General features: G+C 35.2%; 1 protein-coding gene across 5 annotated transcripts in view; it reads left to right on the forward strand.

The window, feature by feature from the left end:
* The window catches only part of LOC146487857 (TNF receptor-associated factor 4-like), a 178,926-nt gene that overhangs the window by 15,789 nt on the left and 142,129 nt on the right, over positions 1-21,008 (forward strand). For 2 of the 5 annotated variants that reach the window (XM_085128167.1, XM_085128176.1), the window contains exon 7: positions 1,964-2,098. The exons of 1 other annotated variant lie outside the window; for it this stretch is intronic. In XM_085128167.1, the coding sequence (XP_084984293.1) occupies positions 1,964-2,098 (135 nt within the window). Of the gene's footprint in view, positions 1-1,963; positions 2,156-21,008 lie in introns of all 5 variants that reach the window. 2 more of the 5 variants (XM_085128202.1, XM_085128194.1) reach the window with 1 other exon arrangement.

Below are 21,008 nucleotides of genomic sequence, written 5' to 3' on the forward strand. Positions count from 1 at the left end.
AGTCAAAGTCTACAGAAAAAAAGCCAATTTTGATTCCCCTAGGAGCCTATCTATATATACCTCTCTCTCTCCAACGTGTTGAATTGTGCACCGTCCTTAACATTAAAAGCTATTGTATCCAATTTAATGAAATAAAAGCTAGCTATGGCTCAGTTCAAGACAGTTACGCGCTTAGGGCAAAAACAACAACAACAACAACAACAGCAACGGCTCTATTTATAGATTGATTGCACTTTTGTTGTTGTTGATACAAGCATAGGATAAAACGTTTGAGCTATCCTTTCCTGTGGATTCACGCAGTGTTCTCAAAGTAACCGTTCCCATGGTTTCTTGTTTTGCAAACTTAGTGTCGCTGCTCCTCGTACCTTGGAGAGAGCCACCACCAATATTTTAGACCTTTCCTTGAGCCTTTTGTACGTACTACCAGGTTCTACCTGGCTGCGGCGCTCATTGGGTGTCTTCCTTGAGCCTTTTTACTACATATGTCGCGAGCGTAAGATTTAATTATCGTTAGCTGCTATCGTAACTGACTCACTCAGTTTACTCAGTTGAGTTGAACTCTCTTCAAGCCTTATCTTGTTATAACGCAGCCCGCGTGCATCCCAATCTAATTTCTTTTGGCGTCATTATGGTTAATTTTACAACATACACACGGCCTTGTGTCCATCTGATGACGTGTGTAAGTCAGATGGGGGAAGCATGCGGGCGCTATGTTATAAAAAAACTTTTTACAGAGAGCAACACCATAAAAAATGTATATTTGTAAGAGCTTGTCGAAGTTTAATGAAACATTTAGATCAAACCGATGTGAGAAATCACTTTCACCTTTTTTTTTGTACAGCTAATTGTAAATAATCAGGAACAAAACTTGTTTCCAAGGAATCATGTACTTTATTTTCACTATGTTATAAAAGAATTGGTTCATGCTTTTAGCTATGCGTATATTGAGTTATGGATGCATGTGGGAAGTTTGGAGAGCACTCAAGAAGTAACACTGCGGGATCAAAACTGATGGCCTGAAGAGTTAAGAGTATTATAAAAAACGAAAGGAGGCAGGAAAAGAAGCTCGAAAGGCACACAATTAATTAGTCACTAAATCATCATTCCTAATTTTAGAAGAAAAATTATAAATACGTTTCTATAAATGTGGAAGTTTTGACGAGGACATAAGAGTTTTTCTCGCGTAATCTAAATTCTGCCTACTTGTATCTCTTTCTACGTTTCAGTTGTTTCACCTTCGTTTCTCCCGGAAGCCTAAACGCTAACTAACTTTCATTTGACGACTGTAATGACTAGGTTAGCGTAGCTCAAGGAAATGAGTCAGGCTTGAGTTTCTCAAGGTTAACTGAGGTTGCCGGATCAATCAAACAATGAAGGAATGAATGAATGAATCAATGAATCAATGAATCAATGAATCAATGAATGAATGAATCAATCAATCAATCAATCAATTTATTGTGGTCAGTACGCTTACAGGTACGCCACGGAAAAAAAAGAAATTATAAGAGCCTTTTGAAGGCGTATAAATTTGAATAAAATAAGGTTAAGAACTAGCTAATTGTTGTGCGGCATAAGTGTAAAGGTAGCATTGTAATCAGTATGTTCTTCCCAACTTCGAACTTCATCGATCTTTACTTTGAAAACTTTACAATATTTAGTTCTATCTATAGAGTTGAAAACCAATGGTTACTTTCCTCTGGGTAACAAGATTGTCAAATTTATTCCTTGACCCAATCAGAACCGATATTCGCTCTCAGCTATATTTACGCTGAGTTCATTTGCTGAGTTCAGCCGGCAATAAAGAAGTGGTTATCATTATTTATTCAAATGGTAACCTGTGAGGCGATGCATAACCTAGGAAGGTTGGTCGCATTTAAACGTATGTTTCTTCTTCCTGCGAGAAACAGTTTTCTTCAGTGCTTAAGTTATTAGAATATTAAGATGTTTTGATTTGTTCCTGTAGATTAAGCGAAGAGAGGTTGAATCCCATCTTCAGCATGCCATGAGACTTCATCTTGACTTGGCTTTTGTAAAGCTTAGTTACACACAAGAGGAGTTGAAAAAGTCACAAGAAGTCATTCGAAAACTTGACGATAAGGTCAATACTCTAGAAAAGAAGATGGAGGAAAAAGTGACTAAGTTGGACAAGGAACAGGTAAGCCAATCCAAGTGCTGCATTTCAAATGTCTCTTGGTACTTTCCTTGAGAAATGAACTCGAACAAACTCTGCTCTATTTGCTCAAATTATAATTATATCTTTATTTACTTGTTAATTAGAAGGAGTTTAATTTAGTGTCTCAAACCCAAAACCAACTAATTACCCTAGCCAAACACAACAGACGTACACAACGTAACGAACCAATCAGATTTCGAAGAAAGTACATGTAACTTGCGCCAAGCGCAGGAAGACACGTGCGATTAAGACACGATTGGCTTTGGTTGGCTTCCCATTGATTGATACAATGGTGCAAACATTGCCATCCAATCACAAAACGTAGTAAAGCAAAACCAAAGCGAAGGCGAAATTAATTTCCACAGTCAAATGAAAACTGATATAATTAAATGACTAATTAATTAATTCTAAAAAGTCAGATTGTTAAAAGTTCTTTATATATAAGAATGCGTGTCGGTGAAGTCTCGTTGACGTTTCGATGACTCGCTCATCATTTTTAATTAATTAATTAATTAATAAATTAATTAATTAATTAATTAATTAATTAGTAACCTTAGCAGTCCATGTTCTAGTGGCGGCGACAACGACAAGAACGTCAGAAAATAATAGCAGCAAAACAAAGACCGTTGGTCCGAAATACATTATAGTACATCTTTGACGTCCGGCGAAAAAAAAAAAAAACAATAAATAAAAAAAAAAAAAATAAAAAATAAAAATAAATAAAAAATGATGACCTTATTCAAGGTTTCATGAAAAACTTTGACGAACGCACGACAGTAAATTTTCCTTCCTCTTCTAAAATCGAACCGAACTCTGACAAATCCACTTCTTGGAAAGCTTCGTAACATAACGAAAATTGGACAGGTCCAGATATCGTAAGACATCGAATACACGCCCTGCGCTTAAATTGGTAGGCTCGATTTCCGCCGCTCTCTCGAGTCCGGCGGTCTTTGTTCCTCCCCGAGAAGAGACTGACTGTATCGAACACAATTGGTGCCGACTGGAATATCAACGATTTTCTCGACCCTGTCGGTTGAATTACGAACACATCTTCGCCGCCAACCAGCTTTTCCAATGCTTCCCTCTGCAAATCTTTCAGTTTCTCTATTCCAAACGTCTGCAAAACTCGCTCGAAAACTACATTTAACATCTCCGCTCCATCCACATCGTCCGCCATTTTGAAACTGACACGATAATTTATGCGAGATTTTCTCCTGCCTCGATGAGGCAGGCGATACTCTGATTGGCTAATCTAACAAAGGCAAATCCACGAGTCCAGCCGTCTTTTTGGGGAGGAGCGCGGGCTCGTTTCCCGAACAGCGGCTGGAAATTGAGCCTACTAAATTGGTTGAAAGAGTTGAAAGAACCTTTTCGGTGAGCGGGGAAGCTTAGTGTTGGATTAAAATTTTGGGTTTGACTACAGAAACATCTAAAAACTGACCAAGAAAACAGCCTGATAAGGTTAACCGGGGTTATTTTCAGGAGTTTAGTAGAATGTTTCGTCTAAGATTTCGGAGGGGCTTATATTCAAAATTTCCCCGTAATCCACACGACATAGTTTAGTCGTTTTCTTGACATACACGTTTACCATTGCAACAAAGTTAGTAGCTGTGTAAAAGCAAGATTTAACATCCTTTGTGAAAATATGGTTCGACGGCAAGGACTCGAACCTCGGTCTCCTACATTCAAGGCAGACGTGATAACCGAGCTGCACCACAGGCGAACCTACAGTAGAAGCGGGAAATAGCAATATTAAATCTTATTAAATCCCTAAGACCACGGGGTGGTTGATCCTAAGTGAAATTAGAGTCTCCGTGTTAAGTAAGGGACCCCATTTTCTTCCTGATGCAATGAAATTTAGTGTTGATAATTCACCCGCTTCTTTTTACACGGAATGCCCGCAGGGCATGACGTGTCTAGGTTTCGGTCGGGTATCTTTTTTTTTTCTTCATCGTAGTCACAAATGTGCACATTAATTTATGCATTAAACTCTGTCCTCCCCTAGTAAGGATATATTGTTCTGATTGTCTTCAACAGAAGCGGCCCAATCAAAATCTATTTTTCAGGCACATATCACGAGAGAGGGGACCCACTCATCACTTCCTGTGTGACGTCAAATCATCATTTGATTTATTCATTAAAACTAGATTAAATTCTTCCCTCTCCCAGAAGGGATCTATTGTCTTGATTGTCTTGAACAAAAGCGGCTCAATCAAAATCTATTATCGGCGCGTATATCACGAGGGAGGGGACCCACTCATCTCTACCTGTGTGACGTCAAAGCAAGTCATCATTTCGAAAAGTTGTTTTTGTTCAATGGCGGCCACATGTATGAATTTAAGACTTTGATCTGCCGTTTTCAGAGAGAAAACAAACCTTTTTCAAGCGGTAAATCGAAATAATAACTTCTAGGTAGTACTCGACAGTTGAAACGGTGGAAATTGGGAGAGTTCACAGCAAAAAAACTCCGCTTTAAAAAACAGATCGAATGATCAACGCGAAGGATTAGAGCTAGAGGAGGCCAGACCAGTTCAGCGGGGTCATGACGTTATTGCATAGTTATTTCTGGTATGATTCCTAGTAACACAACGATAAGTATCACGCAATATATCTGAATAAAACCATTCAGACAATTATTTCAATTGCCAAGGGAGGATAGTTTTTAAATATCTGCGAAACATACAATGGGGAATAATTGGGGCTACATTAAGCATTCCGTGTAATGCCATTAGAGGGGCATCTTGTTTTAATTTATGTCAATGATATGATATGCATCGTTCCTCTAGCAAGTTTGATTTTTACTTATTTGCTGATGATACCAACTTACTATATGCAGAAAAAGATCTCGATAGACTTGAAGTTGTCATCAATGAAGAGTTATTAAAGTTGTGTGAATGGTTGAATTCAAACAAATTATCTCTTAACGTATCTAAATCTAATTTCGTTATTTTTCATCCTTATCAACGTAAACTATACCGTGAAGTAAACCTTAAAATACTTGACAACAACTCGGAACAATTGGTACATCTTGAACGTAAGACATATGTGAAATACCTAGGTGTTCTCATTGACGATAATCTCTCCTGGAAGCACCATATTAACTACATTTCCTCGAAAATAAGTAAAGGTATCGGTATTATTGCAAGGCTTAGACACTTGGTACCGCGTAGTACTCGTTAAACATTTACCACTCGCTCATCGAACCGTTTCCTACGGTCTCGTTGCTTGGGGACAAGCCGCGAATGTTCATCTAAACAAAATAGTCATTTTACAAAAGCGGGTTTTTCGTCTGATGTATTTTTCCGATTATACATCTCACAGTGCTCCTCTTTTTGCCTGTTCGGGAATTCTACCGATAAAAATGCTTTACTTCAAATTGGTTGCCTCTCTGTTACATGACATCGAAAATCATTGTGCTCCTCCCAATATTTCTAAACTCTTTACTCGCTCTGAACAGGTTCATTCCTACTCTACTCGTTTCTCAGTAGCTGGAAGCTTCTATATAAAACAGGCGAGAACAAATCATCCGTTACTTTCTTTTTCCAGAGTTGTAGCGAAAATATGGAATGGTATCCCCCATGAACTTCGCAAGCTAAGGAAAGCACCTTTTAAACGCAAGCTGACTCAGCTGCTTTTGAAAATACTTGAAACTGAGGAGATGAATGTTGACTTGCGCTATATTGACCTTTCTAGCTTATATTTGTATTTTAACTGACTAGCTTTCTCTTTGACCTGTTATTTTTCCCCTTAGGCTAACGCAATTTATGTATGTCTGGCTTAGTTATAACCTTTAATTATCACTACTATTATCTATTATTTATTCTTATTTATTCGCTCATTTATTTATTCAATTGTGTGCTTGTGCGTGTGTGTGTGGGTGTGCGAGCTTATTAACTATATATTGTCAGTTTAAGTAGCCTGCCTAGAATAGCTCTGCTAACTGCGGGCTACAAAGGCCTTTTTTCAGTTTGTAAAAATAAAGTTAATTTTGTTGTTGTTGTTACTCCAAATGATAAATTGCCAATTTTTTTCTTCTGCGAAATTTTCACGAAATTCGGCCCACCACTGTAGTAGTTCTCTGTAAAACTGAGAGTTGATTTCCAAGAGATCCATGTTGTTATTACAGCAAAAAAGTAGGAAGCTTCCATGTGCCACTACCCGGAGTAAAAATTCTCTTCATCCAACTTAGTCTCAGAGCTTTGATCTGTGAATCTAAATCCACCATCTTTAAGCCTCCTTCTTTGTAACTGTTTATTGTCGACAGTCTCGTCACTTTATCAACACCCTTCCATAAAAACTTGAACAACAGCTGATTTGCTTCTTTTATAACATAGTTAAGAGTGGGTAACAATGAAGAAATATACATTAGCTTTGATAAGAGCAGGCCTTTAATAATAACAACTTTTCCGTAAAATGAGAGTCTTCTAGATGACCAGATATTTATAACTTTGTTAATGCTTGCAAGTTTCTCCCTGAAATTTTTTTCATAGAGCAGTGTTTTGTCGTAGGTGAGGAAGACTCCCAAAGCCTTTCGTTTGGCCATTTGATGCCAAGGTGTTTGCTGTTATTGTTCTTTAACGCGCCAATCCATAATCCCTCTGTTTTTGAATTGTTAACTTTCAGGCCTGATAGAATCTCAAAGTGTTTCAAAGATTGAAAAAGAACAAGGGCCGAATTGACATCTGAGAGAACTGCTGTTGTGTCGTCTGCAAATTGGAGTACTTTTGTCACTTCATTCCCTACTTTTAAACCTGTGATTTTAACATTGTTTCGAATAGCAATTGCGAGGGTTTCAACGGCTAAAACAAAAAGATAACGGAAAAGCGGATCACCTTGACTGACACCGCGTTTAAGGGTAAAATAATCTGAGGCAGTACCATTATTTATAACACAACTTTGAATGTTTTTATAGAATAGCCTGACCCAACGTATAAAATCGTGTCCAAAGTGAAAGGCTTCAAGGCATTTAAGAAGAAGGTCCCATTCGAGGGTATCGAAGGCTTTTTGAAAATCAATAAATATTAAAAGGCCAGGAATGTTTTCAGCATCTGTGAGTTCCATTATATCAAAGATAGACCCAACAGTTTCGCCTATGTATCGGTCTTTGACATACCCAGTTTGATTGCTGTGAATTACATTTGGCAAAATCTCTTTTATACTGACAGCAATATGGCAGCGATAACTTTCGACATTATCTTAATTAGTATCAACATTTAGCAATGATATAGGTCTCCAATTCTCAATGAAACAGTAGTCTATTCTAGTAGTTAGATATTTGGGCTTATGAGCTCACTTTTGAAAATATCACTGAATTCATACCTGATTCAACAATGAACTCAAAAAACGTAAATCCAATATTTTTCCTAAACCCTATTAACTCCACATTATCTCACCCCAATTACTGCATAAATTATCTGAAACCACAATTACTGATTTATCCACCATCTGCCTGCCTAACTCCTGCAACGGAGACGTCAAAAACCTAAAAACGTAAATCCTCGGTTTTTCAAAAACCTAAATTTTTATCCTCGGTTTCTCAAAAACCGAAATCCTCGTTTTTCATAAATGACACATAATTTGACCCCAACTCACAAACAATCATCGATTAAATCCAACCAACTCATCAATCGCTGATTTGAATGATGAATACAATATTTTTGAACACCAATTTGGAGAAAAAAATAATCATTATGGATGTTGTGTGACTGGATGCCGTTACTGTCACGCGTGACGTTGTGTGACTTGTCACAAAAATTGACAAAACCCTAGACGTGGGGTGCTCGGTTGGCTGTTTTCTTGCCTAGCCCCTGCTAGGTCTTTTCCCTGCCGCTGACAAGGCGGCTGTCCCTTCCCAGTTAACCTCTGGGACAGAGGTTGAGTTCGGGAAAGAACTCTGAGCACCCCGCTGTGAACCAGTAGGGCCTGAGCGGGCTCACCCTGGAGGTACCGTCCACTGGAAGACATCCCACACTACTCAGTAATTCACCATCTGCACAAGCCGTCAAACAGGTTTCAGTCAGGGGCCAACTGACACCACCCTAAAGCTTCACCAGAGTTTGTGAACTAATGTAACAATGGCCCGATTACCTATATATTACACTCAGTTCTGAAATTTTTACACTTGTGGTGCTATTTTTCTGTATATTGCGTAATATTGCTTGATTTGGATTACCACGCATGCGCTTTTCTGCATGTACACGTTGGGACTGGACACTAGTTTGTTAATACACGTGTCGGCCATTTTGTCGTCATTTTGTAAAGAGTTTGTGTTTTGATGTTTATCGTTCATGTTTTGGGATATATTGGACATTTATTTATCCACTTTCATCGTTCTGATGTTTGTAGACGCTTTTTGAGGTAAGAATATCATTTATCTTGCACCCAACAATAGATTTTTTTATTGGATCGACTCGCTATCGAATATTCGTGAAGCCGTGACTGTATCGATAGAATGAGCTTATTTATTTTTGCACATCGACCAAATCCTTAATTGGGATCCAAGAGTTAAAGGCATCATTGTATCCTTTCCACTTTACCAAAGCTTGTTTCTTCTTGTAATCTCTCCTGATGACTTTATCGATTCTGAATATCTCCTGATTAGCTTTCAATAATTCTGGTTCATAAAAGTTCCCTTTAATCTGTTCATCGTTTAGATCCTTCAGCTTATATGTGATTGGTGTAGTGTATTGAATTTTATCGATAATGAAGACCTCTTCTGTCCAGTTTTCTGTATAACCTCGATCAAACAGCTTTCTTTTATACTTTGATATTCTAACCTTATCACCAACTTTAAATTTTGCTTGGGATGACAATTGTGTTAAATTGCCAAATAGATTGAAGTAAACAATTCCTTTATTCTTTTTCTTAGATGACTCTGTCGGTGTCATTTTTATTGAACTGTGTTTAGTGTTATTATACTGCTTCAATATTTCAGGCAAAATATCCAGATACATTGTATTGCCTTGAGCAGTGAATTTTTTCCACATTTTATTTTTAATCGTCCGGTTCCATCTTTCCACCACTGATGACTTTTCTTCATTTTCAGTCGAATACAGTGTAATGTTATGTTTATTGAGCAAGTCTTTGAAATGTTTGTTGTAGAACTCTGAGCCTTTATCAGTCCATAGATACTTTGGTTTTCGACCCTCTTTGAATATGCTTTGAAATGCTGTAGTTATGGTCTCACCTTTTTTATCTTTTAATGGGACAATCCAACCGTATTTACTGAAAACATCTATAGCCATGAGAAGATACCTATTACCTTTATTCCATTTACTGAATTGTTGCATTTCAACAAGATCAGCAGCCCATATTTCATCAATATTATTTACAATAACACGCCGCCGAGTAAAGTTACGCCTTATGGGTTTATGCAGCTCATTAGCTAATTTTTCTTGCCAGTTTTCCTCTTTACCCGACGGCTTTTGACGTTTTTTGGAACCCCAAGACCCAGTTTCTGTTTTGTATTTATTGCATTTCTTGCCAACCAATGTCCCCATTGTCGTTCGGAATATGGAACAGCATCCAATGATTTAACCATCTTTTTATCAGCTTTGTTTTTACATTTTTTGTCATCTTTGCAGACTGAATAATCAACATCATGTTGCATGGCTATTGCATCTGTTTTGCCAGTTGGTTTATCATATATTTCCAATATTTGCCCTGTTTTGGGGTTATATTTTACTTGATTCTCCAAATCATTGTATGGACCAGTGTATTTATGCCCTGGAAGTACCCAACCAGCTTTGGGTTTTGGGAGCTTGCCAATTGCTTTGTGTATATCAATTGAACCACCGCTTAGGACAGCGGAACGACTTTTGGGTCGTCCTTTGATTCCTTTATCATACTCATTCCAATTTGGTGGGTGCCAACCAATTGAATCATAGCTTGAACAACTTGGTGTATTGTGATATTTTTTTCCAATCTTTACCACACTATCACATGGATAATTTTTGTATTTTTCTAATGTATTTTTCCCAGCCTTGCCAGTCCAAAATTGACTTGACAATATGCCAGTATCTGTGCTAAATGCACTTTTGGCAATGTCTCCAGATTTGTATCTATCAAAGACTTCCTTTGTTGATGGAATTAATGTTCCAACAACATCCATCGACTTCGATGCAACCTTACCTGGTGTACCGAGTTGTTCCAAAATTGTATTCAAATTACCACCATCAAGTTCTTTTCGGTCAGTTTTGTACCTTCTTTTTGGTCTTACTTTGGTTGATAATTTATCAAACATCTCTGATCCAGTCTTTTGAACAAAAGGAGTTGCTTTAGAGATAGCATAATCAATAGCTTTCTTCTGCAATTTAGGGTTTCTAAGTGCTTCAGACCCATAATATCGACCCATTTCAACTGCTTTCTTTCCCATCCATGGTAATGCATGTTGAATTAACATATCAGCACCAGTTGATGCTAAAGTATCCATTATGCCCGCCCCTTCGAACGGGCTATTTAGTTTCCCTGTTTTTTAACAAATTTGGTTTTAGTTATACCACATTCAGCACATGTACAGAAGAACATGAGCCGACCATTTTTGGCTTGCTTGTAACCTGCAGGCTCAACACATTCAGTTTGTTTCTTTTGTTTAACACAATATGATTTGACCATTTTATATCACTATATTAGATTAATTATCATCAGAGTCAGACTCATCATCTGAGTCACTTTCATCATTGATGGATTCTCTGTCAGACTCATGCTCACTGTAGTCACTTGAATCATCTTCAGAATCTGTTACCAATGTACACCATAAACAAACATCTCCAAAATGATCAGTTTCTTCTTGACAATCTTCGCAAAATTTTCTCATATACTATTGATTAGATAATTTTTTAAAATATTGGATTATAAAATTATGATTGACACTTTGATTGTTCATGTCAAAATGTGCATTGTGGATTGTTTTCAATATACTTGTACCCTTTTGTCTCTCAAATAAATAATACAAACACCAATAGCCACACAATACTGAATCTCTTTCCTGGATTTCATCACCTGAATACATTAATCGTTTGCCACTTGTTGACATGAATTGCATAATTTCTTTTGGCATAATTAACCCAAAACTATCAAAATATTCTACATATTTGTCTCCGTTTCGATAAGCAACCCAATGTGTACCTGGTCCAATCTGTGAATCCAGGTTAATGATACCAACTTCATCTTTTTTCATCTTTTGTGGTAGATTATCTCTGCTGTAAATGCCTCTGAAGTGTTTTATTTTGAGTTTTTTGACCCAATCAATGAGTTCAAAGTTACTGAGTGGTTTATTTATGAATTTCACAGAATGTCTCCGATTAATGGAATCCCCTTGAATGGACTGTTTTTGCCTAATAACAGACCTGTTCCTTTTTTGGTTTTTTTTTTCCTTTACCATATTGATCCCATGTACCGAAAAATGGAGGCGGCCTATAATTAACTGGCAGGACCAAACCACCATCTTTTTTGGTTGTGTTTGGAACAAAAACTGGGACCGATCTTCTGGATCTACTTTTATCCACCTGTAACCCTTTACCCATTAATGCATTCAAAACCATTGGAATGCCAATTGAAGCCAATAATGTCCCCAAAAAACCTCCTGATTGTTCCTTAGTTGGTTTAATTACAATCTGTCCACCAGTATGTATTGCATTAACAATTTGCTTCTTTTGTGCTTCAGTGAGCCAATCTTTGTATTTTATTAATTGATCAATTTTATTTTGAGGAATGAGGAAACCACCAGCTTGTCCTCTACCAAATATTTTATTGACTCCCACATTTGCAAGCCCAGAAAGTGCTCCAGTAGCTAATGGTCCAACTGCTTTTGCTGCCATTGGTAGTAATTTTGTGCCAATTTTGAATAATGATGACCAAAGACTGCCTCCTTGTTGTACAGCTTTTCGTATCTGTGTTTTGCTTATTTTAATATCTGCTCCAGTTTTGTTTTGCATTGCCTTTTTCAACCTATTTATTTGTGTATTGGTTAACATCAGCTGATCCGGACCAGTTAATTCAGAATTTGATAATCTTATTGTTATTGCTGAATTGTTTTTTAATGCTTTTGCTAGTTTATCTTTTTGCCCAATTGATAGTTTTACTCCATGTGAATGATAAGTTGTCATATCTTTTATATAACTAACGTTACATTAAAAATTTATTCCATTTATCGAAACAATATTTTACCATCTTTTTGGATGAGTTCAGCGTCTTGTTCATATAATGTCAATGCATAAACTGAATATGCAGCGTTTGTTGTACCAGATAATTCATAATGAAATGTCAACTTTGTGGTACCATCTTTGCTATCCATTTTTTGTTTTGTTAAATCGAAATATAAGAATGGAAATATTGTTTTGAAATTGTTGACATTCAATAAAGTTCCTTGACTGTACTCGTTGTTTGCATGCACATATTTGAGAATATCTCTGTAAACTCGGCTTGGTTCAGCTTCCGGTGTATAATGAACATCAGGATATTCATTGCCATTTCCAACTGTCAGATGACAATTTGACATTTTCATATCATTTGCTACATTGAATGTATTGTACAAAAATGGATTTGCTGTTTGTGCATTAAGATTTGCATCATTGATAATGAAAACAAATACATGCCTTGGCTTTGAAATCCCACTTGTTATCTGAAAATGGCCACTTCTTTGTGTTGAAGAATTACTTCTCTCAATATTTTCTCGCAAATAAACCCATTTATGTGGCTTCAAAAACTGACTCATATACAGTGATTGCCCCTCTGAATTGAAAGTTATTCTTGGTACAATCAACTCCATTCTGGTAATAATTACACGACAATCAGCCCCAGCTTGCCATATTAGAATAGTATCAGATTCAATCTGCAAATTTATTTCCAATCTTGTTGATGGCAATAACTCATCCATCAATGCTTCAAAGAATGAGTATCGATTCAATGGTATTTCTGTATTGACAACCGCCGATAGACCCAAAAGCGCTTTTCTTGCAGCAAATCCTTTGTTGTGCAAAGCTTGTGCAGGTCTCTCTTCAGCACTTCGGTTTGTATCCAGATAGAAAAACTCATTGGTTGCAGTTGATTGAGCATATCCTGGACTATATTCCAATAGATTCTTAATATTTACACAATGATTTGCATCATTACAATCATATACCATTTTACCATTCAATCTTACATCGAAATCATGTATAAGACTGTGAAAGCTATTTACAATACCATTATGGTCTTCAGCTGCTATATTTCCATTTTGCATTGTTTGGACTTTAAAACCAACCGATATTCTTGCATTATACCAATCAAATGGAGTAACTTCTCCTGTGTTATGGACTAGGAAACGATAACCATCTTTCTTTTGTGACCTATTATTCCCTGGATTACCAGTATTCAATGGTGTCTCCAATTGAAAGAAGACATCTTCAAACCTTTCAATATATTTTGGATTTCTGAATGATTTCATTTATAAACATATGTTACATTATTTTCATTTCCTCCTTCTTTTGAGTTTTCCACCGGATATCATCTGATTGACTCTCTCAGCTATTTGAAAATCAGTCAGTGGCTGCTCCATTTTTGGTTGGCTCATTGTCACTGATTTTGTTTTGGAAGGTTGTTTTTTGCTCAATAATTGAATTATTTTATCACCTGCTTTATTACCAGCAAACTCACCAGTTTTGGTGACTGCTTTTTCAGCTGCAGTTTTGGCTCCTTTTTTAGCTAATTCTTTTGCTGTTTTTCCGAAAAGTTTTGATCCAACTGATCTGAAAACATCCATAATTCCTTCACCATGGATATGTTTTATTGCATAACGACCTAATTCTGGGTCAAAACGTGGCTTAAATTCACTTTGTCGTACCATATATTGATATATTATATTAAACTAGACCTGAGAATCAAGCTCATGAACCAGTCAATGCCATTCAAGTCAATTGGCCGACCCAAAGCGTCAGTCACTGTTATCCCCATTTCTGAAATAATTGATTTGGAAACTGGGCTGAATAATGCTCTTTTTGGCTCAAAAGTAAATGGATAACTCCTTGTTAAATTGTCAGTGGGTATCATTATCAGTGTATTTGTGAATCGTCCATCACTGAGGCTATCAGTTATAATATCACAATTAATATTCAAAACGTCAATATCATTGGTAATATTTGGCAATTTTGTCCCATGTTCAGTTTGGTTAATTAACTTTGGTTCAAATCCAATAAGCGCTCCAAAATTAGAGTTTCTAATATCAAGCTTCCATTGGTTGTCCAGCTCAATGACAACTCTATATGATGAAAGCACAAAATATAGATTGATGCCCTTGCTGGAAGATGGTTTATCTCCATTTTGAATTATTGATTGAGTGATATAATCATCAAGATCATCATATGAATACATTCCATCAACAAATGTGATTGTCTTCCATTTTGTACCATTATCTGGGCTGTATTTGATTGTATTATTGTTGTATCCTGCATTGACATTATGCCATGAATATGTCATTGACACTCGATCTACAGCTAGCTCATGACTCATTGTTGTGTCAAGCTTCAATGGTGGATCAAATTTGATAATAAAGTCTTCAGGCCGACTTCGGCCTATTTTTTGTCGGTTAACAGATGAAATATGTATCGCTCTTTCTTGCATATATACTTCAGTTACATAATAAATTATATAACTGATTACGCGACCTAGCGGATTATATATTGTTGCAATAAATCAATGAGTTGTTTGTTGTTTATTAAGCCAAGTTGATTCAATTTATGGGCTATTTGTGAAAATTCCTCTTTGACTCCATTATTGCCAACCAAAATGGATCCACCAAGCAATTCCATTCTGTCAATCAAATCATTAGCATCATTGAAATAAACAACACCAGAGCCCAATTTCTTGAATTTTTTGCTGGATTTATGGATTGGAATCTCACTGAGTTGGTTCAATTCATCAAATACCATTTTGGCAATATCACTGTATTTCTTCTTTGAATTAAATCTCTTGGTTAATAAATCGATTGTATCGAAATCAACCTTTTTATCCATTACTTTGCGTTTATCTTTTGTTGCCACAAGTCTGAGTTGTCCCATTAATTTTGGAATATCGATCATGAGTCCACCATATTTCCCAGAAGATGATATTTTGTATGCATTTCTCTTTGGTTGCGTATAACCATAACCTTTTTTGATGGTTTTCATTCCTTCTGGGATTATTTTAAGGCGCCCTCTGTATTTTTGCAATAATTTTATATCTTCATCTATGTTATCAATTTTGTCTTTATTCTTGGTCTTTCCTTGGCCCTTGGATAAAGGACCCTTTTTTATTCCAAGTTTTTTCAACATTTTGCCAATATTAGCATCGTAATCCTTGATGTCAATATCTCCTTGCATAGAAGCTTGGAGAACAGAACTCGGAGGTGCAAGATCGTATTGCATCAATTTTTGGAACTCATCATCATCAAAACCAGCATCCAAATTTGACATTGCTGGTTGATAATCTACTGGTAACTTTGATTCTGGTAATTGTGGTTGTGGTTTTGTTTCTGGTTGATAGGTTAACATAGCAATGTCTTCCAAACCTGAAGTCAACGCTTTTTGGTTTTTCTCCAATTGTTCAATCAATTTGTCTTGTTTTTCATCAATTGTTTGTTTTGTTTCCTCTTGAGCTTTAATAATTGGTTTGAAAGTTTCTGATAAACCTTGTTGTAAATCTTGTTTATCATGCTTGTACTCCTTCAATGTATCTCTAACTTGTTTGGTTATTGTTCCAGCCTTAATCTTGGCTTCAGATAATTGTTTTAATCTTTGTAGATCCATTATATTATTAACTTATATTAACTTTTCTCAACTTATATAATGTATTGATATACATGGAAATCCCAAATTATGACAGACATGATAAAAACACTAATTTCAAAAGATTGTATGGTTACATGCCAAGTGACACGTTTCGGATGTTAATATGTGGTAATTCAGGATCTGGAAAGACAAATTTATTGTGCCATATGCTGATGAAACCCCTTTTGTATTATGATAGAATACATTTATATGCCAAAAATTTGGAGCAACAAAAATACAAGGATATGATTCAAACATTGACTGATATATCAAATAGTGTCGGGTATAATGTCCTTGTTTGTAGCAATGATGATATAATTCCAGTGGAGGAATTGAAGGATGATGATGGCCAGAAGATAGTAATATTTGATGACTTTATTTGTGAAAAAAACCAGAAACCATTGATTGATTATTTCATTCGTGGCAGACACAAAAACTGCTCTGTTATTTATCTGAGCCAATCGTTCTACAAAACACCAAAAGATATTCGACTCAATTGCTCTCATTTCTGTGTCTACGACTTTCCTAGCAGCAATGAAAGAAGTCTGATATCTCGTGAGTTGGGAGTCGACAAGGATAAATACATTAAAGCAACAAACGAGCCATTTTCATTTCTATATGTTGATAAGCCCATGAAAAGAATTAACAGGAATTTTTATGGAACAATATAATCAAATGATATAAATGGGAATATTCAACGAACATAGTTCATCATCTTCTTTCACAACAGGAGGATTCAGAACGGTTCCTCTTCAAGGAGCCGCTGGGCCTCAAGTAATAGGGTTTAAATTGACCCAAAATGGAAATTATGATATACAAAACAAAAAACTTGTTAATGTTAAACAAGGAGCTGATCCCAATGATGGTGTTACAAAGAGCCAAATACAATTGCTGGATAATGCTCCTGGTAATGTACAAGCTGATAAAGCAATAATTTACAGCAATACTGGTAGTGTTCATACCAATAGTATCTATCTACAAGACACGCCAGACGGGGCTGGTAGCTCCAATGATGTTCGATTATTGACTGAGCATCAGTCTTATGAAAACATTCATCTTAATATACCAGATTTGAAAAACTTTGATGGCCATGGTGGACGAGCTAAAAGCGAAATAATGGTTACATCAACAGAACAACATATTACTGGACGGAAAACATTTTTTGATATTAGTGTTTTAAAACCCGATAATAACGATCAAGCGGCGAATAAAAAATATGTCGATGATGAGATTAAAAAAATACCATCACCTGATTTATCTACATATTTGAAAAAAGATGGCACTGTTGAAATGACTGGAAATCTGGATATGGGTAATCAACAAATTACTAATCTTGGAGCCAATATACAAAATACATATGATGTCGTTAATTTAGGTTTCTGTGATACAAAATATTTACAAAAAGTCTCCAATAGTGACCTCGATATAGACAATCATAAAATCAAAGATATGGCTCAACCAACTGATGATAATGATGCTTCCACTAAAGCATATGTTGATACAGAAATAGCTAAAATAACATCTGTTGAAAGTGATTTGAGTGTATATTTGAAAAAAGATGGAAGTGTTGCAATGACTGGAAACCTTGATATGAATAACCGATATATTCAAAATATCAAAACACCAAAAGCTAATGAATCAGATAAATCTGCTAATGTTGGTTTTGTTGTCAAAGAGATAAATGATTCCAATGCCAATTTAACCCAACAATATAAGGATTACATAGCTCAATCACATTTAATAAGCAGCCATAAAACAAATGAATTCAAATATCTTATAGATAGTGATGAAAGCAGTTCAGAATATAATATCACAGTGAATGGAATAGCTGCTTTCAATCAATCCCCGCATCAGAATAAAAAAGCTTATGATATCACATTGATTAAAGACAGTGGAAGTAATGATTACAGATCAAGGATAGGTTTCAATATTTATACTCTTGCTATTGGAACATACACAATTGTGTTTGAATTCTACCCACCAGAAATGACTAATATTCAATTATCATGTGATGCTTCTGAAGCATACATCCACAAAGCTGTACAGCGTGATTTCAGTGCTTATAGCAAGCTATTGGTTCAATTCAATAACAACAGCAAACAAACTCCAAATTACATCTATTTGACGATGCATGGAACAGCTACAGCGACTCCAGTACAATGTCATCTGGTTGTTTATGGGGTGAAAGATTGGTCAGATAGCGTTTATCTAGGAGTTTATGACGGCTTGGACAATGTCATGCTTGAATATAAAAATGGAGATATGCAGATGCAAGTCAATTTGGATATGAATAATAAGATTATTTCTAGTTTAATAAATCCGATATATGATTCTGAAGCAATGAATTTGGGTTATTTTACCAACTTATTCAAAACGAAATACACTGGAACTATTGCCAGTGGTGTTTTCCAAAGAACAAATCCAACAAATAATTTTCAAATCGCTGCTGATGGAAATAACTTTTTCAATCTATACTCCGTTGTTTTCCAAAGCAATCAACAAGTTGCAAATGCACAACTTTTGATAAATGGGAAAAAACAAGGTGAAACAACCAACACTGACACCTATCATAGAATAGGAAACATTATTAGTGGAATCAATACATTTGATTTGCCTAAATCAACAAAATTTGTTAGTATTGGTTCAATATCAATCATGGATAGCATTGGAGCAGAAACTGCTGTTACTGGAACTTTTGAATTAAAAGTATTACATTCTAATTATTTCAATAAATATTTTAAATCAATGAATACAATTTCAATATTTTATGGAACCATAATACATGAAATTTTTTATTTGGGTTCAAATGTTTTGAAAATATATCCAGATAATTTTGTGATAATCAAAAAAATAATAATTTATGCAACAAAAGGAATGAATGGAACCAGATTACTTGTTCAAACAAATACAGGGAGTAATTATCATGCTTTGGATGTTAAAGTTGGACGAAATGTTATATCATTGAACTTGAAAGTAAAAAGTGTAGCTGCAATTATGTTTCACAAACAAACTGACCCAATAAATCCTCAAATCGGTCAAGTTGAAGGATCGTTTGAAATTCATTTGTCAACTTTAGTTATCTAAATTATTAATATAATGCCATACATTGAAGATGAAAATGGAAACCATATTTTTGATGAAAATGAAGATAAAATAGAATTCACAGTAACTTATGACAACTTACCAGATGGATTCAAATACAGAGAATCCATTCATGTGAATGATGATGGACATCTGGATACAGAAAACAGACATTTGGTGATAAAAGATGGAGTTAATTCAAATCATGCAGTTTCGCTCCAACAATTAATTAACAGCAATGAAGACATCATCAAACCATTGATAAACACCAAAATACAGCAATCAATGATGCAATTGGATGATGATGTCAAAGGGTTGTTGGATTCATCAATAAAAAAAACAATAATGCCAAAAGTGGATGAAAAAATAGACACAGCTATAACAATATTTGCCAACAAATTAAAACAAGATTCATCACAACAAGATCACCCAATGGATGCCATCATGGTTGCAGTTGAAGCCAAAATAACCAAATTATTGAATGATTTCAAAGCTGAGTTGGTTCAAGGTGTTGATGAATATTTGAACAACCAAGTTGCAATGAGAATAGGTAGAAAAAGTGGTACAATACCAAAAACAAATTACACATGGATAAAATTATTGAGTAAAGATGACATTAAAGGAATCAATACATTGCAAGAGATTATTGTGATAAACACATATATCAGGAGAAATGACAGATATCATCATTCCAAATCCGATTTGGTGTCATCATCATTTGATCAATTGGAATTCTTCTTTGATGTGTCATTTGAAAACTATTATTGCTACTTCAACAATCATCCATCTGATTGGACAATGAAGTATTTTGTTGAATATATTAGGATACAATTACCTGACAATAATGATGAATAAAAATATTGTAATCAACTTGTATAATGAAAGAATTGTCAGAATTGCAAGAACACATTCGAACATCGATGATAGATTTTCACCGTAAATTGAGTCTTCCAATATTGCCCAGACAGGAATGCAAGATAAAAAGTATCGTAATATTCACATATTTGCATGAAAAACATTACAACACAGGTTTACCTGATGAAGTTTACAAAGAGTTAATTCATGATGGAATCGGATTAATTGGACCTGGAGATGGATGTTTAACAGCTATTCTCCATAAATTATTTGGATGGCATCCATATATCAGATCACATGGAATATTGCATGATGCTTATGGTCAATTTTACAACAAATATCATCATGACAAAGGATACATGTACACCATTAATGAGAAAAAAACATATCCTTGGATGAAAAAATGCATGTTTTTGGGTCAAATAACTGGTCTCTATTATTGCATCAAAAATAAGATAACCATATAATATATGCAAAACAATTCAAAACAAAAGAAGAGATTAATAATTGATTTCAATCATATTTCAAATCGATTATCAAAAGAAGAAATTGATGAATTGAAAGCTTATTACATGTCATATCACAAAAAGATGTGGATGTACAAAAGTGCATACAAAAGATTAAAAAAATGGGAGTTTGCTGGTAATATTTCATCCATTGTGTTTGCAACTGGTGGCATTGCATCATCAATTGCAACCAGTGGAGCTTCATTATTGGCAATATCATCAGTTTCTGTCGTAATTCAAGCTTATATGAAGCACAAAAATATTGAAATAAGGTTGTATCAATGTCAATATGCTTTTCAAACTTACGGACATTTATTAAATGAAATAAAAGAAATAATGAGAAATGGACATTTTGATAGAGATGATTTGACAAACAAGCTTACTCAAAATGATGATTTCATTTTGGATAATTCGCCGATTGTCGATAAATGGGGTGACAAATATGATAAAAAATATCAGATATTCACTTATGTATGATTAATAATGTGCATGATTTGGGGGCCAATAATGTCCATAATTTTATCCCAATAAACATTGTATAATTTCATTGTTTTTTTGGATTTTGTCAACTCAATTTGGGAAGAATCAATTTTCATCAATTGCAATATTCTA

The sequence above is a fragment of the Pavona decussata genome, unplaced genomic scaffold (genome assembly GCF_977016875.1).
Source record: "Pavona decussata unplaced genomic scaffold, jaPavDecu1.1 SCAFFOLD_13, whole genome shotgun sequence".
NCBI classification, from domain to species: domain Eukaryota; kingdom Metazoa; phylum Cnidaria; class Anthozoa; order Scleractinia; family Agariciidae; genus Pavona; species Pavona decussata.